The sequence below is a fragment of the Aulostomus chinensis genome, chromosome 17 (genome assembly GCF_037954235.1).
Source record: "Aulostomus chinensis isolate RoL2024-O1b breed Wild chromosome 17, RoL_Achi_v1.0, whole genome shotgun sequence".
Taxonomy (NCBI): domain Eukaryota; kingdom Metazoa; phylum Chordata; class Actinopteri; order Syngnathiformes; family Aulostomidae; genus Aulostomus; species Aulostomus chinensis.
The window spans coordinates 2,058,168-2,086,165 of NC_141336.1; the positions used below are offsets into that span (position 1 = coordinate 2,058,168).

The 27,998-nt window shown below is 50.8% G+C and overlaps 3 protein-coding genes across 9 annotated transcripts; 1 reads left to right on the plus strand and 2 right to left on the minus strand.

The window, feature by feature from the left end:
- Window positions 1-37: 37 nt before the first annotated feature.
- On the minus strand, window positions 38-16,848 carry hivep2b (HIVEP zinc finger 2b). 5 transcript variants are annotated; one of them, XM_086183557.1, is made up of 9 exons: window positions 16,062-16,145; window positions 13,778-13,932; window positions 13,569-13,613; window positions 4,978-8,943; window positions 3,766-3,923; window positions 3,486-3,661; window positions 2,818-2,916; window positions 1,947-2,731; window positions 38-1,096 (listed from the first exon to the last, which is right to left on the minus strand). In XM_086183557.1, exons 4-9 carry the CDS (start codon window positions 8,827-8,829, stop codon window positions 704-706), a joined length of 5,463 nt encoding a protein of 1,820 aa, XP_086039683.1. In that variant the 5' UTR covers window positions 8,830-8,943; window positions 13,569-13,613; window positions 13,778-13,932; window positions 16,062-16,145; the 3' UTR covers window positions 38-703. The 5 variants fall into 5 exon arrangements, with proteins under 5 accessions (XP_086039683.1, XP_086039682.1, XP_086039685.1 ...); XM_086183556.1 differs by lacking the exons at window positions 13,569-13,613; window positions 13,778-13,932 and adding an exon at window positions 16,828-16,848 and having other exon boundaries at window positions 16,062-16,281; XM_086183559.1 differs by lacking the exons at window positions 13,569-13,613; window positions 13,778-13,932; window positions 16,062-16,145 and adding an exon at window positions 15,647-15,696.
- Window positions 16,301-24,648, minus strand: fuca2 (alpha-L-fucosidase 2). Of its 2 annotated transcripts, none has more exons than XM_086183580.1 (7): window positions 24,380-24,648; window positions 22,473-22,660; window positions 22,054-22,393; window positions 21,776-21,986; window positions 19,507-19,697; window positions 18,847-18,955; window positions 16,301-17,085 (listed from the first exon to the last, which is right to left on the minus strand). In XM_086183580.1, the coding sequence occupies exons 1-7, from the start codon at window positions 24,628-24,630 to the stop codon at window positions 17,077-17,079; spliced, it is 1,299 nt and encodes a 432-aa protein (XP_086039706.1). In that variant the 5' UTR covers window positions 24,631-24,648; the 3' UTR covers window positions 16,301-17,076. The 2 variants fall into 2 exon arrangements, with proteins under 2 accessions (XP_086039706.1, XP_086039705.1); XM_086183579.1 differs by lacking the exon at window positions 16,301-17,085 and adding an exon at window positions 17,110-17,802 and having other exon boundaries at window positions 24,380-24,647.
- Window positions 24,332-27,982, plus strand: LOC147245952 (putative deoxyribonuclease TATDN3). 2 transcript variants are annotated; one of them, XM_086183585.1, is made up of 10 exons: window positions 24,332-24,910; window positions 24,987-25,019; window positions 25,086-25,159; window positions 25,228-25,312; window positions 25,771-25,833; window positions 25,937-26,046; window positions 26,149-26,204; window positions 26,589-26,701; window positions 26,871-26,951; window positions 27,126-27,982. In XM_086183585.1, the coding sequence occupies exons 1-10, from the start codon at window positions 24,857-24,859 to the stop codon at window positions 27,267-27,269; spliced, it is 813 nt and encodes a 270-aa protein (XP_086039711.1). In that variant the 5' UTR covers window positions 24,332-24,856; the 3' UTR covers window positions 27,270-27,982. The 2 variants fall into 2 exon arrangements, with proteins under 2 accessions (XP_086039711.1, XP_086039712.1); XM_086183586.1 differs by having other exon boundaries at window positions 26,874-26,951; window positions 27,126-27,766.
- The last annotated feature ends 16 nt before the right edge of the window (window positions 27,983-27,998 follow it).

Below are 27,998 nucleotides of genomic sequence, written 5' to 3' on the forward strand. Positions count from 1 at the left end.
GTGACAGCGCGAAAAAGAGAAAAGACGGCGCCGACCCCCCCCCCCCCCCCCCCCAAGAATAAACCACGTTTCTCCTCCTTCACTAGCAACCTTCTGATATGGTGAAAAGCAAAATAAAGGCACGGACCCTTGTCGCTTGATCAGAAGCACCAAACTGCACAAGAAGCGTCTACTTAAAATTTGGTCAGACTGTTTCATTACACACACACTTTTCCCCTTATAAATAATTTACTGCACTACTGCATCACACCTTGATATGATTACATGAAACAACAGTCTATTTTCAAAGTACACATACAGTAAAATACACTGTTTGTATGCATCTAAGAAGGAGTATATGTTAAGGACAATTTTACAGAATCCATAAATATAATTTATGTGCAATTGTACGCAAACTACTGTCAAACAAAGGCATATTAGCATATTATCTTTCCATATTGCACCTGCACCCAGCGACGGTTCTCCAGCGTGGAACCCTCCGCCGGCTCTGAGTCAGCGAGGAGAGCAGCACGTCAGGCCCGCGCGTCCTCCTCACTGTGAAGCTCTGAGCTCCACCCACAGAAGCTGTCCGTGCACAAGACCAGAGGACGCGTTACGAGATTGCCTCCAACCGTACAAAGATGAGGTTATGTGCCTAAAGGGCGACAGGGTTGCAGGTGGCCCAGGAGGGGGCTCCTGGACCAGATCGGGGACAACCAGGGGTCTAATGAGGGTCCTCTGTGGTAATCTTGAGCGAGGCGATGGCTTTCAAGCAGGTTTGGACGTTCTCCTCCTGTCTGCTGTCCCTGACGCCGAGGTCCAGGCTCCTCTCCTGACCCCTGACCTCCTCCTCTCCCACCTCCGGCCCGTGCACCGACCCCTCCCTGCTGCTGCAGCACCGCTGGCCCTCCATGCTCACGGGGCTGGACACAGAGCAGGGGGTGACATCGGAGCTGGAGGAGGGTGGGGAGTGTAACATCTGGACGCCACCGACGGGGACAATGGGGAGCAAAGTGAAGGCCTGCTGCTGGGAGTGAAGGGGGAGGTGGCTGAGGATGTTCTGGTGATGAGAACTGGCAGCACCCGGCAGACTGGGAGCCAGACCGCTCCTTTGATCCTGAAACAACATATTGACAGCAGCAGGTTCAGCATCGCCAAGATGGTTTCTCAGGAGAGAACAAATCACAGCTCCAAATATTGAAGAAGGAAGGAAAGAGGAAGCATGTCGAGGACATGCTGCCATTTTTAATCATAAACGCAGAAAACAGCAGGACATTTAACAAATGGTGAGCAAATGTGCAGGTAACGCAGAGAGAACACGGAACTCTCACGCAGAGAGAACACGGAACTCTCACGCAGAGAGGTGTCAAACACTGAGGCTACAGTTCAGAAGCAGAACCTCAACTTGACATCTGAAGTTCTGCAGGACTGAAGAACGTGTTCTCACACTATAGTTCTCCAGTGACTACATTTACATGGACCAATACACGTGCGCGCGCGCGCACACACACACACACACACACACACACACACACACACACACACGTGCAGGCCCTCCGCTCTACCTTGGTGTTTCCCTTCACCTGAAACTGGAGTGTATTTGTTTCCTGTGATGGAGCCGCATCATTTTTACTCTACCAGAACTTCTACATCTGCAGTACACATTGATAATGTGACTAACATCAGAATACTACAAGTATTACTACAACTACTACTGATTCTGACTGTGAAATCAATGAGGAAAAGCTGCTTGTCTGAAACAGAGCTGACATCAGTAAAGTGCTGCCAGGGAGGCGTCGGCAGGTCAAAAGGTGGATTTCTTATTTTGATCAAATTACATGTTTTTTTTATCCTAAATCCACATGTGTGAATATCATGAAAGCTTTTCCTTCGTGCAGCTAAATAACAAATAAACAACTAAATAAATCCACCAGACTCCTCATCGGCGTTCCGGCTGTGTTCCGTACCAGTTCCATTTCGAAGGCTCCTTGTTGCTGAGCCATGTCGATCTTGGCGTGATGTCTGGTTTTATCGCCGACTCCCTTGTGCTGATGCGAGCCCCTGCGAGGTGAGATGGCCCTCAGCACCACCCTCTGCCTCCCCCTGACCGCCGTCTCTCGCTTCCCAGCCAGCTCCACTCCCGGTGACAGCGGCCGCTCGATGGAGGCCGGCGAGAGGTGCTGTATGGGGGAGAAGCTGGGAGAGCCGGGCCTCAGTGGGGATGTGTCCCACCTGGGGGAGGAGCGACCTCGTGGGGAGAGTTCTCGCCTCGGGGACGGGTAGCGCAGACGTGAAGGGGAGGGCTCCCTGATGGGAGACTCCCAGCCAGGAGAGAGCAGGCAGAACGAGTAGGGGTCAAACAGGAAGCTGGCCTGGTCTGGAGACAGCATGGTCAGCGAGTCCTCGTCCATGGACTTCTCTCTCTGGTCTGAGGGGAGGGCGGCACGGTGGTCTGACGCCCGCCTGCCACACACCTGCCGGTGGCCGTCGGCGCCCGGCAGAGAGCTGAGGGAGCAGCCGTGGATGGCGGCAGTGGCTGTGACCGACAGAGAGGTGACGCCACACGGCTGAGGACTCGTACTTCTGGAGCGCAACTTGGGAGTGGAATCGCCTTCGTAGTCTTCGTCCTCGTCGTCCTCTTCATCAATCTCATCCGCTTCTTCATCCATGCCGTCGGAGTCCTCGGCATCTGAGAACTGGTGTTTGGTCGTGACCACCACCTCCGTCTTGGACTCCAGCTGGATGTCGTCTGCTTTAAAAGACGATAGCATCTACTCAGTCACACGTGGGACGATGACGCGCGTATGTTCAGGAGGGAAACACGTGACCAGGTCTTACCGTGTTCCTGAATCTCCGTCTCGTCCATCGTCACCGACACGCCCAGCTCAAGACACTTCTTCATGTGTGCCTTCGACTTCATGTGCTTAGTCAGGTTTCCTGTAGGGAGACAACAGGAGTCCTGAGTGTTTCTGCTTATTTCAGTGAAACATTTTCGCGATATTTAAAAGAATTTGGAGTTAAACAGAAAATCCCATGGATTTTATTTTCCCCTTTGCTTGAAATGCTTGAAATGTCAAACTTCTGGTAACCCTTCAGCACCGCAACGCCCCGTCAAACAGCCGCTTGTTTCTTCTGTGTTAAACACCGTGCTTCCCACGTACGTTGGCTTTCTTTGCACCAGATCAGGAGAGAAGTGGCCTGAGCAAGTGAATCCCCATTATCCCTTTAGGGGTGAGGTCCCCCCACTTTTCATCAAAATATACTTTTCCTGATGCAGACATTCATGCAGTGTTCTGTTTCCATCGACATGTACCCCCCCCGGGTGACTTACAAGCTTTTACTGCAGCTGCAAATAGAAGTTTCACATCATGTTTTTCACATATTTTGTGTTATTGATCTATTTTAGTACATTTTCACTCGCACAAGCCTGGTAACCTTCCACCCTTTCAACTGAAAATAGATCTAACCAGTGCACCCTTCATCTATGCGCCTAGCCAATTGCTCACCTTTAGTTTTAAAAGCAAAGTTGCAGACCTTGCAGATGTAGGGTCTCACATCTGTGTGGGTGCGGATGTGTTTCTTCAGCATGCTGGGCTTCTTACAGCGGATACCACACTCCTCACAGATGTATTTTCCCCGCCCGCGACCTCTCACATACACATAGTCTTCATTGGACTTGTACCTGAAAGATAAAATACATTTGTGTTTCACTTGAAGTGCAGAAATACTCCTGAACAGTTAGATGTAGTAGTACTGCAGTATTTGCAGTCTGAGGTCCTGACTGACCCTCCCTCAAAGATCTTGATGCGTGTGGGGACCGTCTGGGTGCTGGAGGCCTCCCGCTCCTTCCACTCCTCCTTGGCAGTCTTCAATCTGAAGCTCACGTCTTTGGTCTTCTTCCCGTAGCTGACGTCCACCTCCTTGGGCTCCGGTTTCCTCTGCAGCTGAATCACATGAGCAAACATTTTGTGAACATCCTATTTAAGTAGACACGGCGTAACATGACGCTGCCGTATCGTGAACCACACAAACACAGCATGTTGCGCGGCTGCGCCGAGAAACGCTGCCACTCAGATTGGACTGATTTTCAAGTGTTTTCTTGATTCTCTGTATCTCGCCTCCACCAAGGAGGATTATTTTCATCCGCGTCTATCAGTGAGCAGCGTTACGTAAAATCTACCTGGCTGATTCTGATGACAAGGGAGAACACTCTGCATGGGAAGCAGTTGTTTTTGACATTGCTCAGGACTTTCATTAATTCAGACACAGCAACCCAACATAAACGATGGCTTTCTCTTTCAGAATTCTCTGTGGGGGGGCGACTGGCCTTGGCAGACACTGAGTGGCACCGTCGTTTCAAATCCCCCCACAAGTCAGCCCATCAGTGGGCTTGTGTTTGTTCAAGTTGACCCAGACTGGATGGACTGGATGGACTGGTGCTGGTGCGCTGTGTTGTTGAACCAGCCACTGGGATGTTTCCTCCAAAAGAAGAACAACTGCACCTGAAGCTTCGCGTCTCGCGTTGGAGACGCCGGTCCATCCAGTTGAGTCTAGTGGCGATTTGGCAAATGTTGAACTCAAACCTGAGCAGAAAGATTCCAGAAACATTCACAAATGCTAACTGGCTTTGTGCTGCCTGGATAATCAATCAAGGCAGCAGACATGAACAGAGACGGCCGAGGCATCAGGCACACGCAACATTGACCTGAGTTCATTTTCACAGTCTGGTTTTCCACTGCCAAGACATTTGTTTTGTTTGCGGAACAAGACTTGAATCAAAGTTGCTAACGCAGCAGGCCACTGGTGACGGAACCTTCGGCCTCAAGCTCATAACGTTCTTTCAAATTTCAAGCCATTGTGTTTTGTTGATTTAATTAAAATGCAACATTCATGAAACCAAGTGCTGGTTGGGACTATTCAGGTTAATAAATATCAAAGGCTTTGGTCATCAAATGCTTTTTGAATACTGGCGACCTCGGGGACGGTGCCTTTTCTCACCTGTTCAACCGTCTGCCTCCACAGGATGAGGGACGACACCAGCTTCCCCTTGCCAGGCTGACACATGGCAGCCACGGTGTATATAACCTTGTCTCCCCTCTGTTTGGACTGCAGCAGAGCCAGAGCAGCACTGGTGCTCACTTCCTGGGGGTTGGGATTGTGGGAGCTCACACACCAGGTGGCGTACACAGAGGAGAACGGAGCGTTGCTGTGGGCGCAACTCGGCTTGGTGTAGTTGAGAAAACACCAGCTCACACCTGTTGTCGTGCGAAGACTTGGAAACTGAGCTAGCAGGCCCGAATGCTCCGCGTCTGAGATCAGGACGTCTTGACTGGTAACCAGCTGTGCCGCCATGTCCATCTGCACTCGTGTCTCCATGCCAACTTCTTTCAGTTCGCCGGCTGATATCATGGAAAATGAAGGCGAGCTGGTTTCCAAGGAGCTACTTTCCATGGCTGACTCACCGCCGTGGTCAGTGGCCTCTGTCACTTTTTGCTGAAGTGTGATAAATGTACTCCTACGTGAGTCATCCAGAGTATGAGGCGTGGATGTACCCTGCATCTCTGACCTGCGCCCCTTCTCCTCACTCATATTACACGTCCCCAGCTCCACAGCACTCAGCTCCTCCACGATTTGACCAAACATTCTCTCCTCTTTCACACGTTTTTGCTGCTTGACCTCCATGAAGAGGTCCAGGCTGCTGGCGGGGGACAGCATGCGTTTGTTTGCGCCACCGCTGGATGCATTAGTGGTGGAGATAGTTCGAGAGGTCAGAGAGAGAGGGATGCCTGTCTTCAGTTTAGCTGACGACAAATCGAGGGCTTCCACGTTGAGTGTTGCTCTGGTGTGAGCTAATACATTGTGATAGTCAGTGTTTCCAGATAAATGTGGAGTTTGATTCTGAGCGGTGGGCGGAGCAGAGCCAACGCTGTCATACTGATCAGCTATCTGTGATACCGAGGTGTACGTGAGGCTGCCGTAGCACGGCACATGAGTCTGGATCCTAACAGGAACCAGCAGGCTTGGATGTGACAGCTGGGGAAGTGTGTTCCCGGTTGAAAATATCGGCTGCGGAGGAACAGCAACTGCTGTGAATGGAGGGGAGGTGCTGCTGAGGTACTGCGGGAACACTTGTGATGGGACTTGTGTAACCTCACTGTCCATATTCAATGACTCCTGTCGCACCAGGTTTCCCCTCCTTCCCTCCTTCACAGCTGAGTGGCCAGCACCGATGTCCACGTGTCTAACTTTGGATGTTGGAGAGAGACTGCCATAGTCAAATGATATGCTGCGGACCTCTGGGAACTCCTTGCGCAAGTTACAAGGCGCCTGCTCCGAGGAGGAGCGTCTCATTTCATGTTGTTGACGCTGGTGGAGGACAGAGAGAGAGTGACCGCTTCCTGGCACCGCTAAGAGCTCGAGGGACTTGCCAAATTCATCCTGCTTGGCTGGAGAGACCGACTTCAGGCTCTCCTCCCTATCAAAGGAGTAGGTGGAGCTGTAAGATAAGTTGCTGTCTTGGCTGGGACTGCGGGAGAGACTAGTGCAGGCCGACTCGAAGCTGGATTCACCAGAGGAGTGTTCGATATCAGCCAGGCGTAACCTTTTCTTCTTTGGGGGGAGTTTTTCTGGGGGGAACTGTGCTAAAGTTTCACTCCTCTGTGGCCACTGGAACTCCTCCACGTGCTTCTCTGGCTCCTTCACCTGCACCTCGGGGGCTTTTTCTGGACTGTCGGGTTCCACCGTGACCCGGATTTCTGGGACTTGTATGTTGGGTTGCCGCACAAGTTTGGGGCCCATTTGAAAGGATTGCTGCAGTCTCGTATCGACCCTCTCCATGTCATATGACTCCTCCATAGGTTGAAACGAGGAAATGCTTTCCTGTCTCTGCCCGTGATACTTGTAAGCATCGGAGTGCTCAGCGTGAGGCCTGTTGATGGAGTTGGTGTGCTGGATCACTGAGATGACGTTTCCTAAGGTTTTACGATGAGACGTTTCATGGCTGACTGCTACGTCCATGTCTCCTCTGTCCAGCTGTGCCAGCGCGCATGAAGAGGGTCCTTTTATAATGCCCACAGCGCCTTGGATGACTTGTTTTGAATCATAGTCTTTACTAGAATCAAACATTTCTTCACACAGATGCTCCTCGTATTGACCTGGCATGTCCTCCTCTTCCCTCTTTTTCTTGCGACGCTTCCGTGTGGCCAGCTCCATCGCATGCCTCTGCTGGTTCATACTAGATGCCACAGACGGGTAATTTTCAATTTCCAATCCTGAGGGGGAAATGCCACTCTCGCTTGTCTTTCCGTGGCTGTCAGTATCTGCATGGCCGTCATGTGGGGAGAGTTCAAAAGCAGCTTGCCGCCTGAGTCTCCTCATGCCTCCGTTACTTGCTCTCTCATCAAACGAGTGGCTGCCTCGCAGGGCCGGAGGCATCGTCAGGCACACCGCTGAGGACGTCGGCATGGAGTTGCTTCGAATGAGAGGCCCAACGTCAGAGCCGCAGTCTAGCTGCGGTTCTTTAACTTCTTCTCTCATGAACGACTTTGTGTTGATTTTGATTGATTCCACTGTGTCTTTTTCCTGGGTGAAAACGCGGGAAACTCCCTTCTCTGAGCGTTTGCCGGTATATTCGCCGGAGTCCGTGCTGCAGGCCATGAAGGCTGTCGCCTGCTTGGGGCTCGGCCTGTAACATTTCCCAAACATGATCTCTTGATAGGATTTTGCGTTCGTATTTGGAGGACCGGTTTGGTGCTCGGCACTCTCAGAGCGTGAAAAGTAGCCCGAGTCCGTGCTGCCCTTGCTGGACTGACTTGGAAGGGACAGATTGTGGTCAGAGTCGCTGCTTCTTTTTTCAGAGAGCCGAAGTGCAAGCCTCTGTTTGATTGTGCAAGACTGAATCGCACGGTTAGCCTCAGCAGCGGCGGGAGGTGCATTGATTTCTTGGGGATGCGATGAAGGCTCCTGAGCTGACATCGACGTGGCTCCCTTTTTTTGAGCAATGAGGTTTAGTACTTTTACAGCAGTGTTATCTGATCCCTCCGATGGAGAGTCCAGCAGCAGCAGTGGGTCATTAAGAGTGTCCTCGTCTGTGTCCGTGCTTTGCTCAGCATCAGAGAACAGCTCTCCTTCCCCTTCAAAAGACCCCTGGTCTGCGCTGGTGCTGTAGGAACCAAGTTCTGAGAATGGCACGGTTCCAGCTTTGACGGAGTGAGCGTGGGACTTTCGGTGCTTGTATAAGTTGCTCTTGGTTTTGAAGGAGAATCCGCAGGGCACACAAGGATAGGGCCGCTCGCCGGTGTGTGAGCGAATATGCTTCTTAAGCACGCTGGGTTTGGCACACGCACGTCCACAGTAATCACAAACATACTTCCCAAGCTTTTGAGGTTTCTGCTCCACCTTACTGACGGCCTCTGACAGCAGATCCATCCCTGAGTGGGAGCACTGCTGTTCAGGAGAAGTGGCTGACTTCCTGTGTGATGCAGAGCCGCCACTACCTGGAGACTGAGCAGAAACCACCTGACCTACAGCTTTCTGTCGGCCAATGGGGAACGGTTTCGTGGCCTGCAGGGGATATGAGGACACCTCATTTTCTTGAGTGCTTGCAGACTGGGTGTGGGAGTGTGGCTCTTCTACTTTCAGTGATTTCCCTGAGTCAGACAGTTTTTTGAAACCACACGTGTCTCTGCCTGGGCCTTCCTGCAGCTGCTGGTGCCACCTCTTGCCCTCCATGTCCACTGATGGACTCTTCCTAGTCTGGGACGCCTCTGATGTACATTTCTTCTGTTCAACATTCCGGTCCTGACCTTCTGTAGAGCTTTTCACCCCTGCAGTAGTGCCAAGTGACTCCATGAATCCGACGTCACTTTCTTTGGGATGGATTTTCAAGGATGATATCTGTTAATATCTCTCATTCATCAGTAGTGATATTAACATGCATGTGAATCGACTGCAGGGAAGGGTCATCTGAAAGGAACAAGAGGAAATGGAGAATTAGAGGATGTGTGCACCGCACTTTCTTAAACATGTTCATGATCATCAGAAACAAACGGACCAAAAATGAAAGTCTTTTGAATAAAACTGGAGGATGAATGTGCAACGAGCTCCAGCACAGCAGGGATGGAAAAAAATCCCTGTAGCAGCCTTTAAAAAACACTGAACCTGAACTGAGCCCCGTGTGTGTGTGTGTGTGTGTGTGTGAGAGAGAGAGAGTGTGTGTGTGAGAGAGAGAGAGAGAGAGAGAGAGAGTGTGTGTGTGTGTGAGAGAGAGAGAGAGTGTGTGTGTGTGTCTATACTGTACGCTCACTCAAGTCTTGAAGTATTTAAGTGTAAACGTCTGCATGACTTCATGAACCATCACCAAGGTTTTTAAGGGGAACCAGAGTGAGATGATATTTATGAATACATAAATCAAAGAAATGACAAATATTGTGAGATCATCACCAGAATAACTGTTTATCCTGGATGTTACAGTATTTGTTTATGCAGTTTCACTACAGTTGCATGATTGTGGTCAAGTATCTAATCGCTGTTGTTTATTTCATTATTAGTATTTGTGTTATTCTCTCTGTGATTGTCATCTCAGAGCGAATCTTCAGTTTTACCATCCAAAGATGGTTTCTATTTTTAGTTCCACTTGCAGGCTCCTAAATTTCAACGTATTGTGAAGCACAGCTTTTATTTCCACAGGAATTTTTATTTGCGAGTCAAATTCTTCTTCCATATTTGAGCCAGTAAACGGCTGCTGCTCAGCACTTGATGAGGTTCGGCTCGTCAGCCTGGTCAATTAGCAGAGTGGACATTCAGGAGTTCACCACAGCGAATGGAACTGTTTTGATTGGACTGCTGATGAACTCTACAAATGTTCAGAAATGCCACTTCTCTCTCTCTCTCTCTCTCTCTCTGTCTCTCGGCCTGTAGTCACCCCTCAGCCAGCGTCCCGCCCACAGCACCCTCTGATTGGTTAACCAGGTTTTCAGTTTCACGTCTAAACTGATGTTATTGTAAATTTCCCACCAAGAGTTTCATTTTTATGGCCAACATGTACAGAAGTTCCAGATATCAGCTCTGAAGGCTCCAGCCGGCCAGCGACCGGAGGTCCGAGCGCGACTCTTCGGGTCGATGTTGCGTTGCAGGCTAAAACGGTTCTACTCTCCTTTCGTGTCACCAATCCATCATGAGCACAACAAATACTATGAAATAACCTGATGCTTTCTGAAAATGCTGCACCCAGGACGACCCAGGACGACCCAGGACGACCCTGCTGACCCAGGATAACCCCACGTTTCCATGGTAGTTGTTCAGCCGCTGTCAAAGTTGCCTCTGATGTCATCTACCTGAGGTAGTGAGATGTTCTGCTTCCCTGTTGCGTCTTTCTAACCAGCCATCATCTCCACACTGAGCTGCTAGGGATCTCACACTGCACCGAACTGCCAGCCTCCAACAGAACCATCATCCTCGGGGGATTTAAGAGGATTCGTTCTGCCTTTTACACTTCAGCTGCACGCCATGGGGATGGATCTCTGAGGGCACGTCATTTTCATCTTCTCAGTATCAAATGCTGTGTCCTCCCTAACGAGGTTATGTAAGATTATCTGGTTCAAACCCTCTGAGTTCCCCTTAATTAGGACATCCTCCGACTCTCTCTCTCTCGCTCGCTCTCTTCCTTTGTTAGCACACCACACACTCCTTGGACGTAAAAGCAGAGGATATGAATCCAAGGTGACTCGGGGGATGAGAGGGATGCTTGCAAGCAGATGGAAGCAGCAAAGTCCTGGGTTGCTGTGCGCCTAACGTCCATCACCTCTTCTGACACTTTATTGTCTTTCCTTCTGACAGACTTAAGAGCTTCCTCCACAGCAGCATACACAGCAGATAATGAAGGACAGGAAGGGGGGGGCTGCCTCAGATTGGAGCGATCCATGTTTCAACAGGGAGGTTTACAGAGGCAAACTAAGTGGGGTGCCTGGGGGTGACAAAAATACACAGGCCGGGAGGGGAGCTCCCTTTCAAGGTCGGTCTGACCTCATTGCTTAGTTTCCATCCTCTGAGCCATGAGGAGAGCAGCGGGGAATAAAGGTGCAGCGCGGCAGCCAGATAAGAGCCTCCGGAACAATGCTTACCTTTGAACCGAGCACAACAGAGGGAGGCGAGCTGACATTCAGGGACTCATTGACGAGCCCCTCGACACATTCAGACGTGGCTTTAATCTATTCACAAAATATGTGACACAGCAGCGACGACGTGCAACAACAGGAGGCAGGTGGGCGGCAGTAGGTGGGCTTCAGGACGGCGGTGGGTGACACAGAGCGTCCGCTTGGATGAAGACGTGACTTTATGGAGCTTTATAGGAACGGCTAGCAGTCATGGCTTCATGTCTTACTGCCTTCACCCCAGAGAGGACAATGAGGCTGGCTGAGGAGAGCATCATTATAGCGCTGCATTACATCATTAGAGGCTAAGTTGGCCATTAAAGGGAACAGGCATGAAGCCTCACGCTGACAACCAATCCATAAATATCATTAGGAGACGACCGGCTTCAGGGAGGCTGAACAGCAGAACCCTCTGTGTTGCTGTAACAGCAGCACATCGCATGCAGAGGCAATCACAACCCTCGCTGGGACCCGAGTGACATCGAGCACCACGGTGTGATGAGGAAAAAGCAGCTGACATTCAGATATCAAGTATAATCCTCATACAAACCTGACATTTGAACAGTCCCCTGTCCCATCTCGCCAGTCACATGTGACATTCCTCATGCTGCATAGTCCATTTCTCCCTTCGCCTCATCTCTGCGTAACAATCATCAAATAAATTAGCAAGATAAAGTCCCATCAGTCCTGACGCGGCTGGCCGACTGGGTGTACATTAGAAGATCTATTGATGCAAGCTAGTCACCAGAGAAAATACCCAACCATGACGCTCAGACCCAGGCACAAAAATAGCAAAGGGGCCCTGGGAGGGATTACACAACAGCCCACGTTTCAGGGCGCTTTTCCTCTCTCGCTGTGTTTGAAAGCGCAGCAGCAGCTGCCTCTCACTACACACTGAGTGGCGAGTGGGAGACGACGCACAGCGCTAAACATCCCCATTCTTGATGGCTGCGCTTCATTCATCCTTAGCTGCCACGGTTTATTTCAAACATGAGATGTGGACGGTAGAAGCTGACATGTTCTGATCTAAACGGACAGAGCGTGTGAACGTGTGTGAGCGTGTGTGAGCGTGTGCGGAGCAGCGCAGGAACGCCAGTGACAAGTGCTCTGAGAGACCGTAATCACACGCTGCTGTGAATGCTCACCTCCTACAGAATGATGCTATTCACTGGGTGCATGGAGAGGAACTCAATGAAAAGACAGCGTGAGGATGCTGCAAAAATTAGACATGTTCTCCCGTTCCTGAGCCACCCACCACAGGCTGTTCAGAGCCAGTTCTTCCTGTCACGACAGGATTTGCTTTGTGAATGGAGAGAGTCGTGATGAGGGTGTCATTAACGCTGCAAAACTAGGACAATACTGCAGATTATGTGCAGCTGCAAACCTCATCCTGTGAATCAGATGTAGGAGTTCAGTGTGACGCGGAGTTATTACAGCCTCCACATCAGCGAGGCCACTTCCTCCTGACAGGAATCAACACCAAGAATCACTGTTGCATTGTTTTGTTTGTGTCTCTAAAAGTTGAGTCACATTTCAGTAACTGTGTGCCCCCTGGGACCGGGGACGCTCACCGATGTGCGTCCCCTGGGACCGGGGACGCTCACCGGTGTGTGCCCCCTGGGACCGGGGACGCTCACCGGTGTGTGCCCCCTGGGACCGGGGACGCTCACCGGTGTGTGCCCCCTGGGACCGGGGACGCTCACCCGGTGTGCCCCCTCGGACCGGGGACGCTCACCCGTGTGTGCCCCCTGGGACCGGGGACGCTCACCCGTGTGTGCCCCCTGGGACCGGGGACGCTCACCCGTGTGTGCCCCCTGGGACCGGGGACGCTCACCCGTGTGTGTCCGCTCGTGAGCAGGATTGCACAGATTATATTCCAGTTCAGATCTGTGTAGCAGCATGTTTGGTGAGATGTGGACTGATCAGTCGCACGACCAGGAACGAGGCTTTCACTGCCTGAAGCGTCCGGATCGATCAGTGGAACCTCAGGACTGCGCTAAGCTACTAGCAGGGAGAAGCTCTTCCTCCGGCCTCCAGGACGTTCGTCTGTCTCATTTATTTCTCTCGTGTCACGAAATTCCTCTTAAATCAATAATTTATCGACTTCAAAAAGACCTCACCGGTCAACTCTGGAATTAGATGATACAGTCCTGGGGGGGTCAGAGGCTGAAGGTGAAAACTGTCCTGGAGGCCCTGAAGAAGAACCTGAGCCCCCACCTTGTTGGAGGGGTGTGTACCGGGCCCAGGAAGAACCCATTATTCTGGACTTATTCTGGAGTTCTTGTCCTCCTGATATTCTAATGTGTCCATTGAACAGGAAACTGCAGTAACTGGAGTCTGAAGACATCTACAAGCTGGATTGAAGTCATAACGCCACCTTAAGGTTACAGGAAGTAAGTCTGGTGGAGCAAATGTCACATGACCCTGTGTTGTCTTCACCTGATCTACAGCAAATCACAGGAAGTGTGTGTCCTCTAGCACCACCTGGTGGACACAGGAAGTGACATATGACAGCATTTGTCTGCTCCCCCATGTAAATCCAGCTATGATCAGGTTTCACCTCCCTGCCTCTCCACACACACACACACACACACACACACACACACACACACACGCTCTGACATGCGTGGGGGTGCGGGACCACTCACCGCTGCTGCAGGCGAGCACCTGAAGATCACCTTGGTGTTTGTCTGGCCTGTCTAGCCTGGCGTGGCGCTGGCTGCTCCTCTACGTGTCTCACCAGCATCAATCACCCGGGAGCTGCTCTCCGTCACTTCCACTGACCTCAACAGCTGCCCCTCCCCTTTGTGTGAAACTTTAGCATAAATATTATATACATATAATTTACACACCTATAAATACTTGGCCCGTCCTGCTCCGGTTCACTCTGCCACCGGGTGACAACAACTGGGTGCCTCTATGAATAGGAGTCCTTGGCTTCTGGCTCCCACCAGCTGAGCTGTAGCCCAGCGTATTTACCACAGCTCCTTCTCTTAATATGAAGCTGCCGCTGGAACAATGGTTCCCAACTTATACGCACGGACTCGCAGGGCTGGGCTTTATTTCCTGTGCAGTAAAACTGTAATTTCACAGAGCATTTCCTTTAGAAAACGTGTTGTGTGCCAGCGAGCAGTGAATGCAGAGGCTGTTGAGGCTGAGTATTGACAGAGAGGCTCCACCGTATGGAATTGCAGAGCGCGAGCTATTATTAGACGTAGCCTGTAACGAACTGAAGATGAAGTTGAAGCTCGCTAACTGCACTGCAGCTGAGATCCATTATGCTGTATTCAGTATCTGAGGAGCAGCACTAAAATGGCTGATACTCGATGTGCAGTGAAGGTCAAGTCACCCGTCTCTATAAATATAATGGTCTGTCCCCCAGGATGTTCCACACGGCTCGCCACTTCCACCATCGGCAGCTACGCCGGGGCTCTGCTGACCGGCTCGGATCTGCCACAGAATCACATGTGATTGAATACCACACATGCAGCGCCTCCACGCAGGCCTCTAATGATGTTAGCACGGAACAGATGGAGGGGCGAGGGAGGGGGGACAACGGGGGAGGGGGTGTTTATGAATGGAAGGAATGAGGTTGTCCTCCGTGCTGGCTGGAGTGGCCGTCATACGGCCGGCTGAGATATCGCTAACAAGGTTGATGCAGTCTCACCCTCTCCTCCCCGTCGTCTCACCCTCTCCTCCCCCTGTCTCACCCACTCCTCCCCCTGGTCTCACCCTCTCCTCCGCCGTCATCTCACCCTCTCCTGTTGTCTCACCCTCTCCCCCCAGTCTTACCCTCTCCTCCCCCAGGTCTCACCCTCTCCTCCCCGTCGTCTCACCCACTCCTCCCCCTGGTCTCACCCTCTCCTCCCCCTGTCTCACCCACTCCTCCCCCTGGTCTCACCCTCTCCTCCGCCGTCATCTCACCCTCTCCCCCCAGTCTTACCCACTCCTCCCCCTGGTCTCACCCTCTCCTCCGCCGTCATCTCACCCTCTCCTGTTGTCTCACCCTCTCCCCCCAGTCTTACCCTCTCCTCCCCCAGGTCTCACCCTCTCCTCCCCTGTCCACCAAACTTTCCATGTATCTCTTCATCAGCCCCTCCAACAAACACACTTATCACAGCAGTACCTGAAAATAATCTGACATGGTTGTGCGTCTCTATGGCAACAAAGCCTGTAACAGTTTCTACTTGTATAATTACTGGTACATTACAACACCTAGCGGGGGGGGGGGGGGGGGGGGGGGTCATCATGTCAACGATGAGAAAAGAGCATTACAGGTTGGAGAACCTGGGACGCACGAGGAGGAGACAACACTCCTCATCACTGACAGAGTAACGCTGCAGTACCGTGTCTGAAAACTACAGTATTACAACCAAAATACTCCATATGTGACACATGCTAGAGTCCTCGAGCTACAAGCTGAAGTTGTCATGTGATCTCAGGTCTGACTAACGCCTTCATCTCTGGCTGCCCGTGCCTGTGGAAGCACCCGGATCCTGACGAGAACACGGTCCTACCTTCACGCGAGCCTCACACCCCCGGCACGCGGGCTCCGTCCCGCTCCCGCCACCGTCTCAGCTGCCTTCCATCCCGCATGTGTGCGCGTCTGCTGTGCGTGCTCGCAGCTCTGTGTTGTGTTTGTCATGTGCAGGGTCCCGGGCTGGGGATATCCAGCGGAGAGGGGGGGAATGCAAGGACCCGAGAACCCCTTGTAAACCCCCCATCTACACGTCATGGAACATTTGCAGAGGAGGGACCTCCCACCTTAAAGGCGTGCAGCAGGGAGCAGACACAACACAGATCCACCACAACACAGCGGTCCGGACTCACATCTCAGGTGACAAACACACCTACGGCCAGGATGGAGGCTCGGCGGCGGAAGCGGCGCGCAGCAACGGCAGTAACTGACGGCGGTGCGAGGCGGAGGCTTACCGGCCCGGAGCGGCACGGAGGTGGCTCCATCACACCGGGATCTGTCGGCTGGATTTGAGGGCAGGATGTCTCCCCGTGGCTTCTGTTGTCAGCAGGGGTGGAGAGATCAGCTGTAACATGTCCTGTCCGCCTGCTGCTGCAGGTGCCCGCGGATCCGCCGGGGGGCGCTGAAAGCACACGGCTGCTCCCGTACCTCGAGTGATTCACGGTCCGCAGGGCCCTGAAGAACCGGGACAAATCATTACGTTTGGAAAGTCGTTTGTAAAACTCCTGGAAAAGAAATACAGCCAGAAAATGTTGGCAGCGTCAGAAGTGCGCGCCTCCAAGATCTGCACCTTCCTGAAAGTACAGAAACCCGTGACCCCACCACCTCTGAAACACACAAACATAAAACTGCCTTTGTGGTTAAAGGACTCCTTAATGCTCAGTGAAGGAACCTTCATGTTAATTTCCCCCATTTTTCTTTTTTAATTTGGGAAACTCATCTCAAGAAACCTCCAGGGGTCCCGAGCCTCACGTTGTGAACCCCTGTATTAGACCATGTAGGTCCCATCAAGTCACCCGAGAACCATCCTGGTTGATATTTACTTCGATGTGTTGGTGTCCTTTCAAGCCAGGCAGCTCGTCAGTAATTATATTCTCACAAAATCGGTTTATGATTGACGGGTGAAAATCCAGCGGAGTCGCGAGGACGTCCAGCGTGGAGAGGAACCCGCGTGACAGCCCTTGATTTTATCATAAAAAAAGATCCACATAGAGAACGAACCACATCAGGGCAGTGAACGCAACATCCCCGAGAAACACGTTCAACACCAAGTCAAAAGAGCACACGTCACCGTCCCGGTCATCACGTGATCCCCGTTTCACCTGGAATCGGACAGAAAAAAGCTTGCAAAGCAGAAAATGATTCTAGAGTAAAACCACGTGACAACCAGATAGAGCTTTTATTTAAAGAGCGTTTGATTTCTTTTAGGGGGACAAGACTGACTTCCCTCTGCGGTCCCTTCGCCTGACGTCACGACTCCTAGAACAACAATAATATTGCAATGTTTGAAATATTTAAGAACACACTGCATAAAAAATACCTTGGCGGTGAAAATGTTCTACTGTGCATCAAGGCTTTCCTCTTTAAATTAAAAAAAACAAGTCTTTTACTGGAATCTCATTGGTGGAGCAACACAAGCCTCTACTGGCCAATGAAGACGTCTGTTATTGTACAGCAGCCCAAGCCCCGCCCACAGACTCAGCCCAGCAGCAAGTTCATCTTCTGCATTGGAACGCTTTTAATCACAGCTTGATTTTACATGCAACTCCATCCAAAGCTTCTTTTGTGTTTGTGAAAGTTTTGCTTCAGTGTTTCAATCACAGCCTGTCGGAGCCCAGACGCCAGGCGGCTCGTCAGCTGACAGTCCGGCGCGCACATCAGAGTTCCTGGTCGCCTCCTTCCTCTAGCCTGCAGCAGCTCAGAGCACACGTTCCTCCATCCATCCTCAAGGTCGTCCATGAAACCAGACTTATTTATGGCTTGTGGTCAGTAATTTAAACACATATGGTGGTGGTGGCGGCGGCGGCGGCGTTCCTCTCTGAGTGATCTGGTTTCCCTTTAAGTGGCACCTGTCAGCCTCAGCGTCCAGGCCCACTGGCATGGCATCTGGCTGAGGGACAGCGGGGGCAGGAGAACCCTCAGACCACCGGGCTTGGCTGGCTCCCACCGCACCGACCCATGACCCAGGAGCGCCACCTTTTATAGAACAAAAACATGAGGGAGAGCCACGTGTTGGCACAGACGGACGGATGGAGCCTGGTCATTGGTCAGCTGTGTCTTTGATGACATCATTAACCCTTCGACGCTCTGGTGATGGCGGCTCCTCCTGGTCTCAGTTACGTTTCTTCTTTTATAAAACGTTTCTGCTCCGACCTGAAGAACACCAGCATTTGCTGAAGATCAGATGAGGACTTTGGTTCTGATCCAGGCTTTGAACGGTTTTCGTTGGCTTTTAGTGAACTAGACCCGCCCCCCCAGGGAAGCGCCCGGCAACAAGAACGACATTTGAAAGCGTCTTTGTCCTTTAAATATGTAACATGGGCGGAGTGGCGTTGTTCTATGATACAGCAGCGATGAAGATGATGAGGGGGCAGTGGGCGTGTCTAACAAAGGCCCGGAGCAGGCTGGTCCCTGCGTCGGCATGTAACGCGTGTCCATGTTTACTGTAGCAGCAGAACTCGACGCTCTGCTGCTACGGAGAAGAAGGAGCAAAGACGCGCCGGCGGCGAGGGGCTTCATCAGAGGACTTAATGTTGGCTTTTCTTCTAGTTTGTCATCAGCTGATGTTTATTTTTTACATTAAGATGTTTAGTTATTCTACATGAAGCACATTGGTGCCCTCTGGTGGACCAGCGGGGTCACAGCACCTCTGTCTCATCCTGAAGCTGAAGCTGCGGTTCAACAACATAAGAGAGAGAGAAGGAGCCTTTCACCTCATTCGTCTGGGCCACCATAGAGAGGCTGTTCGTTATCTGGAGGCCACGCCCTCAAATCGAACACCTCACTTTCAGGAATTAGTGGACAAGATTGTTGTTAAAAGTATAAAATAACTGGAATCTCTAAATCATTAAACTGAGGGAACAAGTTCCACCGAATCCTGGCCTCTAATTCTGTCGACGCTCAGGTTTGTTTTTTCCCTCAAGGGTCACGCCAGCGCTCAGGGTCACGTGAAGGTCAGACCAGCTCCTCATGTGCAGAGTAGGACGTAATATTACATGTGAGAAGGTGACTGGTCCTCACCTGTGTCTGTCCTGGCGCCGCCATCGGCTCCCTGAGCGTCACAGAACCGTCACTGGGCCACTCCAGCAGAATAGCAAAGATGGCTCCTTCCTGCGGCCTGCAAGTGTACCTGTTGAACATCAGAGCTGTTTAGAGACGACGGCCGACACGCATGACATCGCACGCCACGCGCAGGCTCTCTGAGAGGGACATTTACGGGAGTGCATGAGGGAGTCATTCATCACAACTGCAGAGCAGTTCCATACGCAGGCGTAGGAATACCAGGGAGCGCTGCGGCTGAACCAGTAGAGCCAGTAGAAAAGGCTGACAGTGCACAGGGCAGCGGGTTTGATGTCTTTGTAGATGTCTTTCCTCACAAAGGAGGAGGTGTGGTTTTTATGCTGACCCCGCCCACCGCCATGCCAGGCTGAGCTGCTCCAAGTTTCTCTGCACTGACCCCATGACCACGGCCCTGAACACTCCTGCTACTAAGACCCAGTGAGCAGCATTAATACCAGGTGTGCACACACTCAGTTCATCCAGCAGGGGTCCGGATGGTAGTGAAAGCACCAACGCGTAAATGTCCCGCTGCAGAGAGGCTGAGGCTCTTAGGAGGAGAGAAACCCTTCCAGCCACATCAACGACCCTCAGTATTTGACTGTCGTCGGCGTGTTAGCTTACCAGACGTGGGGAGTGATGCTGTCGTTCTGAGCTCGCCACGCGCTGCTGTTGTAGATGGCCTCGCCGTTCACCTTCAACCACTCACCCATCTGCCTCAGGCGCTCCTCGAAGATGGGGGCGATCCTCCCGTCGTGGGTGGGGCCGACATTCATCAGCAAGTTACCGCCACAGGACACCGTCTCCACCAGCGTCTGAAACACACACACACACACACACACACACACACACACACACACAATTGAAGTCAACTGTCCAGCTTGTATGATGGATGATCTCAGCTCTACCTGGACAAACACCTGACATCAGCACCTGGGTGATCAGTCAGCTGATCAATTAGCAAAGTGAAGCTGGAGAGTCTGGACATGGTTGCAGCAGCTTCGCTCCAAGGAGCAGGTTGTCGTGTCTGAAAGGTAACGCCTGCTTGTGCTTGCGGACGTGAAGAACAGAGAAGGAGCATCTACCAATCTGACTGTTGATCTTTTCCTCTCACGTGTTCTGAGTCTGGCATTTCTGAGAAAACACGATTGATCCGCTCGAACAAATTCAACGCAACAGAACTGACAACTGTTCCAGAGATTCTTCCTCGTCAGAGGAAAGTGGTTTTTACTCGTTTTAAAGTAGTTTTTTCTTGTGAAATCTCAACACAATAGAAACACATGACATCACGTAATTCTGAGGACAGAGAGAACCGCCTCCACACTGATGACCTCATCAACTGATGCTTGCTCTGATGGGCCTGCGAGGGGGTGTCCACAAGGGGGCGGCTGAGGGCTCCTGGTCCAATCCTGGTTCCTCCAGACCCTGACCAGATTGGCAAGACTCTGAACCACGAATCCTGATGTGCAGGTGGAGGTGTGTTAAGGTGGAGTGTGTTATGGTGGGGGTGTGTTAGGGTGGAGGCATGTTAAGGTGGAGTGTGTTAAGATGGAGTGTGTTAAGGTGGAAGCGTGTTAAGGTGAAGGTGTGTTAAGGTGGAAGTGTGTTAAGGTGGAAGTGTGTTAAGGTGGAAGTGTGTTAAGGCGGAAGTGTGTTAAGGTGAAGGTGTGTTAAGGTGGAAGTGTGTTAAGGTGGAAGTGTGTTAAGGCAGAAGTGTGTTAAGGTGAAGGTGTGTGAAGGTGGAAGTTTGTTAAGGCAGAAGTGTGTTAAGGTGAAGGTGTGTTAAGGTGAAGGTGTGTTAAGGTGAAGGTGTGTTAAGGTGGAAATGTGTTAAGGTGAAGGTGTGTTAAGGTGGAAGTGTGTTAAGGTGGAAGTGTGTTAAGGTGGAAGTGTGTTAAGGCGGAAGTGTGTTAAGGTGGAAGTGTGTTAAGGCGGAAGTGTGTTAAGGTGAAGGTGTGTTAAGGTGGAAGTGTGTTAAGGTGGAAGTGTGTTAAGGCGGAAGTGTGTTAAGGTGGGAGTGTGTTAAGGTGAAAGTGTGTGAAGGTGGAAGTGTGTTAAGGCAGAAGTGTGTTAAGGTGAAGGTGTGTTAAGGCGGAAGTGTGTTAAGGTGAAGGTGTGTTCAGGTGGAAGTGTGTTAAGGCAGAAGTGTGTTAAGGCAGAAGTGTGTTAAGGTGGAAGTGTGTTCAGGTGGAAGTGTGTTAAGGTGGAAGTGTGTTAAGGCAGAAGTGTGTTAAGGTGAAGGTGTGTTCAGGTGGAAGTGTGTTAAGGTGGAGGTTTGAGCTCTGGGAATATCTGATGTGTTTCTGTGATTCTATTGTGTTGTAACTTTTGGTCATTTTTGTTTCGGCTGTTTACAGTGTTTGATCGTATTTTATCCCGACTACTCTGATATTCTTGTTTGTTTGTATTGATTTTTATTATTATTATCAGAATCAGTGCTGAAAAAATAACATTGATTTCACTCATTTTTTTAACAGAAAAAAATAACGCACTTGTAAAATTGCAGGGCACAGAGAAACCAGCAGAGGGCAGCATTGCCCCGGAGCGGTGGCTTCTCTTTTTACTCTTAAACGCTCACTGGGTACACACCTGTCATTAAATAGAGTATAACTGTTGTACAAATACCACGATGAGTAGGGAGAGACCAGAGGAGCAAAAACAAAAGACAAAAGTGGAGGGGAGCTGAGGTTTAACCGCTCAGCTCAGCGGTGCTGCGTAGGAACGGAACGTTCTAAATATTTAGTTCGGGCTGAGTGATGAGGAGAACGTGTTCACCGCTGCAGTGCAACTCATCCTCAGGCAGTTCTACCTTTATATTCATGTAATCCCATCATCACAAACCAGGGGTGCAGGTTGGTCACCTGACCAAGGAGCGCTAAGAAGCCTGGCTCACCGCCACCAGCTGCTCGATCCGGAGGTAGTCCCCGAGAGGAGCGTTCCGCCGGTACCCCCAGGACTTGGTGTCGATGGTCATGCAGTTTTCCCACTTGTGTTTGAGCAGGTGTCCTGGCTGGTAGCGGTCGGCGCAGGTGTAGTAGCCCCCATGGGTGCAGATGGAGCCCCGCCCCCACCGGTCGTTTGTCACTACGGTGTCTCGAACTGGACTGCGAGAGGACAGAAGTGATGGGTTGTTGATACAGGAACGGCAGAGGCAGTACGATCGTCCATTACCTGTCGTTATAGAGCCAAGCCAGGAACCCGGTGCTGTTCCAGTAGGTGTCGGGGGCGTCGCCGTCGCCGTCAGACCACAGCACCTCTGGATTGTACCTGATGACGAGCTCGTAGAGCTCCGGCAGGGTTTTACTGGTGGGGAAGTTGTTGGTAGTGAAGTTTCTGGCAGCGTCCTCTTCAAAGACTGGATTGAACCACTCAAAGAGAGAATGGTACAGTCCTAAACGCAGGTCGCTGCTCGCGCGGAGAGAACTCGCCAGTTCATCCACCAGGTCTCTCTTGGGTCCAACATCCACGGCGTTCCAGTTCCAGGAATTTTTTGAGCCCCAGAGTGTGAAACCTAGGAAACACGCGTGTCTAAAACTGCATATGTGAGTAAATACGCTGACAACCAAGCAGAGTGTGTACTTGTACTGTACCTTCATGGTGTTTGGTAGTCAGGACGATGTACTTGGCTCCTGATGAGGCCAAGATGTCCGTCCACTCGCCGGCGTCGAAGAACTCTGCAGTGAACCCCGGTGCAAAGTCCTGATACTTGAAATCTGGAGGATAATTCCTCTGCATGAAGTCCACGTAGGGCCTCAGCTGCTGCTTCTGCCAGTACCACCTAGAACACGCAGAACCCACGCAGGAGGACCGTGAGGGAGCCGTCACACGCGTGTGCGTGGATCAGGGTTATGAGTTCAAATGAAAAAAATGTAAATAAACATGCAAAAACTTGAGCCTCGTGGGTATAAAATACAGCAAAAACATCGAGTTCACAAGAACGACATTCTCAGTATCACGTCAATTGAGTATTAGTATGAGTATGAGTACCAGTATCCGTATTAGTATCAGTATTAGTATCAGTACCAGTACCACTATTAGTATCAGTACCAGTATCAGTATTAATACCAGTATTAGTATGAGTACCAGTACCAGTATTAGTATCAGTATTAGTATCAGTATGAGTACCAGTATGAGTATCAGTATGAGTACCAGTATCAGTATTAGTATCAGTACCAGTACCACTATTAGTATCAGTACCAGTATCAGTATTAATACCAGTATTACTATCAGTACCAGTATCAGTATGAGTACCAGTATTACTATCAGTACCAGTATCAGTATTAGTATTAGTATCAGTACCAGTATCAGTATTAGTATCAGTCTTAGTATCACTATCAGTGTCAGTGTCAGTATTAGTGTCAGTATTAGTCCTAGTATCAGTATCAGTCTTAGTATCAGTATCAGTACCAGTATCAGTATTAGTATCAGTATCAGTATTAGTACCAGTACCACTATTAGTATCAGTACCAGTATTAGTATCAGTACCAGTATTAATACCAGTATTAGTATCAGTACCAGTACCAGTATTAGTACCAGTACCAGTATCAGTATCAGTATGAGTACCAGTATTAGTATCAGTACCAGTATCGGTATTAGTATCAGTCTTAGTATCGGTATCAGTGTCAGTATTAGTGTTAGTATCAGTCTTAGCATCAGTATTTGTATCAGTCTTAGTATTAGTACCAGTATTAGTATCAATATTAGTATCGGTATCAGTGTCAGTATTAGTGTCAGTATTAGTGTTAGTATCAGTCTTAGTATCAGTATCAGTATTAGTATCAATATTAGTATCGGTATCAGTGTCAGTATTAGTGTCAGTATTAGTGTTAGTATCAGTCTTAGTATCAATATCAGTATTCGTATCAGTATTAGTATCATATCAGTGTCAGTATTAGTATTAGTATCAGTCTTAGCATCAGTATTTGTATCAGTCTTAGTATTAGTACCAGTATTAGTGTTAGTATCAGTATCAGTCTTAGTATCAGTATCAGTATTAGTATCAATATTAGTATCGGTATCAGTGTCAGTATTAGTGTTAGTATCAGTCTTAGTATCAGTATCAGTATTCGTATCAGTATTAGTATCATATCAGTGTCAGTGTTAGTATCAGTCTTAGTATCAGTATTTGTATCAGTCTTAGTATTAGTACCAGTATTAGTGTTAGTATCAATATCAGTCTTAGTATCAGTATCAGTATTAGTATCAATATTAGTATCAGTATTTGCATCAGTCTTAGTATTAGTACCAGTATTAGTATCAATATTATCGTCAGTATTATTGTCAGTATTAGTATTACTATCTAGGAGTACTACTCAGACCAGTACTACTCAGACACATGTCATGATATCCATGAATGGATTGTATGGAGATGTGATCACGTGGCTGTGCAGTTGCCTGGATACCAGCAGTACCAGCTCGGGAGAGCCGAACACTTCCGGTTCCTCCTATTTAAACTTTAAATCACGACACAGTTGTAGCAGCGGAGACCAGACCTCACCAGAACCACTCGCTGCCGAAGCTCGGGACCGAAAAGACCCCCCAGTGGATGAAGATACCGAACTTGGCTCGGTCGAACCAGTCCGGCAGCGGCCTGGAGTCGATGGACTCCCAGCTGGGTTCGTACCTGGCCCTGCTGGTGCTGACGAACAGCAGGAGAGCAGGGAGACACCAAACACCGCCACCCGCCATTTCAGGGGGGGAAACATTCAAGAACGCTTCGTGTTGAGGGGGAATCACGTGACTCAACATCCAGCGACCCAATCGCTCCTTCTGGAGCGCGAGGCTGTTCGGCCGGAGCTCCGGCGGCTCGCGGAGGAGCGCCAACACTCAGGTTACTGCGCGCCGCCCACGCGGGCTGCGCTGGAGTTTACACCTGGCGCGCCGACGGCTGTACGCATGCGTACTGGTCCGTCTCCTGCTGTGACTGCGCATGCGCCCTTTGCTTTGATTGTTTTTGTTCTGTCAGCGAGTCCACATGCGGGGCTACGTAGACTGTCACTGTCACATCTCCGCCGGGGATTTTGAAAAGGTTGGTTAGTTAGTTAGTGGTTAGTTGCTCTCGTGAATAAAACAACACAGGTTAATATTTGTCTCTGTCATCGCAGGACATCGAGGAGGTCGTCGAGGCTTCCAGACAGGTGAGGCGTCTCAGCGGGGCCGCGCTCCCACAGCTCCGGCGTCCGTAACTCTGCGTCTCTCCCCAGGCGGGCCTGTTGGCGCTGCTGGCCGTGGCCGAGCACGCCGAAGAGTTCGACAAGATCATCGCGCTGTCCCGGAGGTAGGGCACCGGGCGACACGTCAGATCCCCGCGTCCGGAGGTCTGTTGACACTGTCGTCTCTCTTCAGGTTTCCAGGTTTTGTTTTCCCCTGCCTAGGAGTGCACCCTGTCCAGGAGATCTCCCGCGGTCAACACCGGAGTGCTGCTGTCCAGGTGGGGGCGTTCCCGTCTACTTACAAACCTTCACTTATTTAGGAGGTCCGAGCACGCACACATGACCGAACTCAGAGTTCACCTCCCCCAGCAGCCCACTGACACCCCCAGGTAGGAGCACACCTGGGGAGAGTTGCAGGAGAGGGTACAGGTCTTAGAGCCCCTCGTGATGCGTTAAGGAGCATCAAATCTGTGCCTGCCGTTGAATCCCAGCGACTGAGGTTCCTCCTGTAGTTTGTATGTCAGGAGGCTCACTGGAGCCCCGATACTCGCACATGTGGGGGGGGGGGGGGGTATTTGTTTTGCTATGAAGAAACTCCCTTCCACTGTGTTGCTAACGCGGTGGATGTCTCAACACCGCACAAGCGTCCAAAGCAACCATGAAAAGACCTTTGCTAGCAGACCCCCCCCCCCCCAAACGCTGATGCTAAAGTGCAGTGTTTCCTGGGTTCATGCAGGATCTGCATGCTGCTCTACCCCTTATTGAGAAGTACAGAGACCAGCTGGTCGCCATCGGGGAGGTAAAGGCTCCTCCTCTTAATTCAGCCCGAGTAGTCGAGGCAGACGCTCCTGTCCAGAGGTGGGTTTGTGAAAACCGATCCGTGTCCCCGTCTGTCCCTGTAGGTGGGCCTGGATTTCACCCCCAGGTATGTCAGCAGCGAGGCAGATAAAGAGAGTCAGAGGCAGGTTCTGATTCGCCAGTCCCAGGTAGCCAAGGAGCTGGACCTCCCTCTGTGAGTGCCTGTGGAACGTCTGACTGCTTCCTGCTCAGCTGGGAACACGACGACGTCACCCCGCACTCATGATGTTTGTTTATTTGGTTGTTCATTCGTTAGAAATGTTCATTCGCGCTCAGCAGGAAGACCCACCATCCACCTGCTGAAGGAACAAGGTGGGTCTGACTCACCTGCCCCCCCCCATCAAACCTCATTAAGTTCTAATTAGCTGAAAATGCCTAAAAACAAAAGCGACTGGAGGTAAAGTGAAATCCAGTTTTGATGCCATTTGGAGCGATGGAATGAGTTCGGTGTCATCAGAGGATCTGAGGCTTGTTGGCGCCACCTCGCTGTCCTGGTACCAAGGGGCCTGCAGCTTTGGTCCCTGCTGGAGAGCCAGGGTTGAAACAAACGCTAACTTTTGTCATCATTTTGAGTTCTTTGTTATTTTACAACATTCCAGTTTGAGGTCTGAGTTGGTAAAAGCACCGCGGTTTAATCTGTTTAATTGTGCGTGCTTTCATTTGAGCGTGTCACCCCAGCTTCTTACCTGCCCACAGGTGTTGAGAAGGTGCTGCTCCATGCCTTTGATGGAAAACCCTCGGTGGCCATGGAGGGGGTGAAGGCCGGGTACCTGTTTTCTATCCCTCCGTCTGTCATACGCAGCGAGCAGGTGAGTGGAACGCCTGCACGAGCAGGCAGGCCTCAGGTGAGGCTCGACTGGAGTGTTGAGAAACTCTAAATTCACCTGAGATGAAGATTCAATCGTCAGCATCAATCATGAAAGGTGCTTTCTTTCTTTCCTTCTTTCCTTCCTTCCTTCCTTCCTTCCTTCCACCAAGAAGCAGAAACTTGTTAAGCAGCTGCCTCTGGAGAGCATCTGCCTGGAGACCGACTCGCCTGCTCTCGGCCCAGAAAAGCAGGTCAAGTCTGGTTGTTCCTCCACAGTTCAGATCTTTGTGGAGTCTTCGGCCCTCCGCCCTTTGACTCAAGTGGTGTTGAAAGAGTATTTTAGGCCTCGTTTTATCCTCGGTTTCACTCCCGTGTTCGTACCTTTAACACCCGTTATCTCGTGTCTCCTGTGCTGTGAAATGCAGGTGAGAAACGAGCCCAGAAACATCGGGATTTCTGCCGAGTACATCAGTCGGGTCAAAGGAGTGTCTCTGGAGACGGTGATGGAGGTGACCACCCAGAACGCTCTCAGACTCTTCCCCAAGCTGGCGTCCGCCATCAGACGCTGACTCGCCCACCGCAGCGTTTGTTTCATGACTCAAGCCTCCAGAACCGCGGGGTGATGTCCCTGCTGGGAGGATTCAGATCAGCTCACGAGCAAAGAGACAAGACTGAGAACCCCACCAGCGAGCGCCGCCTCTCTTCACCTAGAAACCTGGCTGGTTCTTCCTGTCCGCACGCTGCCCCCTTGTGGTGCTAGTTTGAATTGGGAGACACCGGCTTGTTCAGATTGTTCTTTTTGTTTGAAGTGAGGCCAGAAAAAGTTTCTCAGTTGAGTTGATGAGTATGAAAACAACCTTGTAGGTCTGCACAGCGGCGCCTCAGTGAGGTAACAAACATCATGACGAGTCACGGTCTCACCAAGGGAAGAAACCCAGACCAACAGTTGTGTGAACTCTGTTCGTCTCCACCCTCCAGGTTCTCAAATAAAGGAAAATGAGGTCACGAAGCAAACGCTTGTATTTCCTGCCTGACGCCTGACAAACACTCCCCAGCAGCTCCACGGCGTGAATGAGCCCATAGTTTTATCTGTGACCCAGCAAACGCCACATGCTGGTTTCAGTTGTTCACAGGTGGAGGTGGAACTGCTGCCTTCAGGCTCCCCCTGGGCTCCTGACCAGCAGCTATGAAATTCTGAAGCTGTTCATGAAATGGCTCCATTTATAGTTTCGTCCCGGGAGACACGAAGCTTCCTGGAGGTTCACTCAGTAGAAGGGGGGACTTTCAACTTTAGGCAT

Coding starts and splice junctions, on each gene's coding strand:
- hivep2b (XM_086183556.1), bottom strand. CDS start 8,829: ATGGAGTCACTTGGCACTACTGCAGGGGTGAAAAGCTCTACAGAAGGT. Junction 3,924..4,977: donor GGAGGCAGACGGTTGAACAG/GTGAGAAAAGGC, acceptor CATGTGATTCAG/CTGCAGAGGAAACCGGAGCC. Junction 1,097..1,946: donor GAGCCTTCGAAATGGAACTG/GTACGGAACACA, acceptor ATGTTGTTTCAG/GATCAAAGGAGCGGTCTGGC.
- fuca2 (XM_086183579.1), bottom strand. CDS start 24,630: ATGTTGAGTCACGTGATTCCCCCTCAACACGAAGCGTTCTTGAATGTT. Junction 22,394..22,472: donor GACTACCAAACACCATGAAG/GTACAGTACAAG, acceptor CGTGTTTCCTAG/GTTTCACACTCTGGGGCTCA. Junction 19,698..21,775: donor GGATCGAGCAGCTGGTGGCG/GTGAGCCAGGCT, acceptor TGTGTGTTTCAG/ACGCTGGTGGAGACGGTGTC.
- LOC147245952 (XM_086183585.1), top strand. CDS start 24,857: ATGCGGGGCTACGTAGACTGTCACTGTCACATCTCCGCCGGGGATTTT. Junction 25,020..25,085: donor TCGTCGAGGCTTCCAGACAG/GTGAGGCGTCTC, acceptor GTCTCTCCCCAG/GCGGGCCTGTTGGCGCTGCT. Junction 25,834..25,936: donor AGCTGGTCGCCATCGGGGAG/GTAAAGGCTCCT, acceptor CTGTCCCTGTAG/GTGGGCCTGGATTTCACCCC.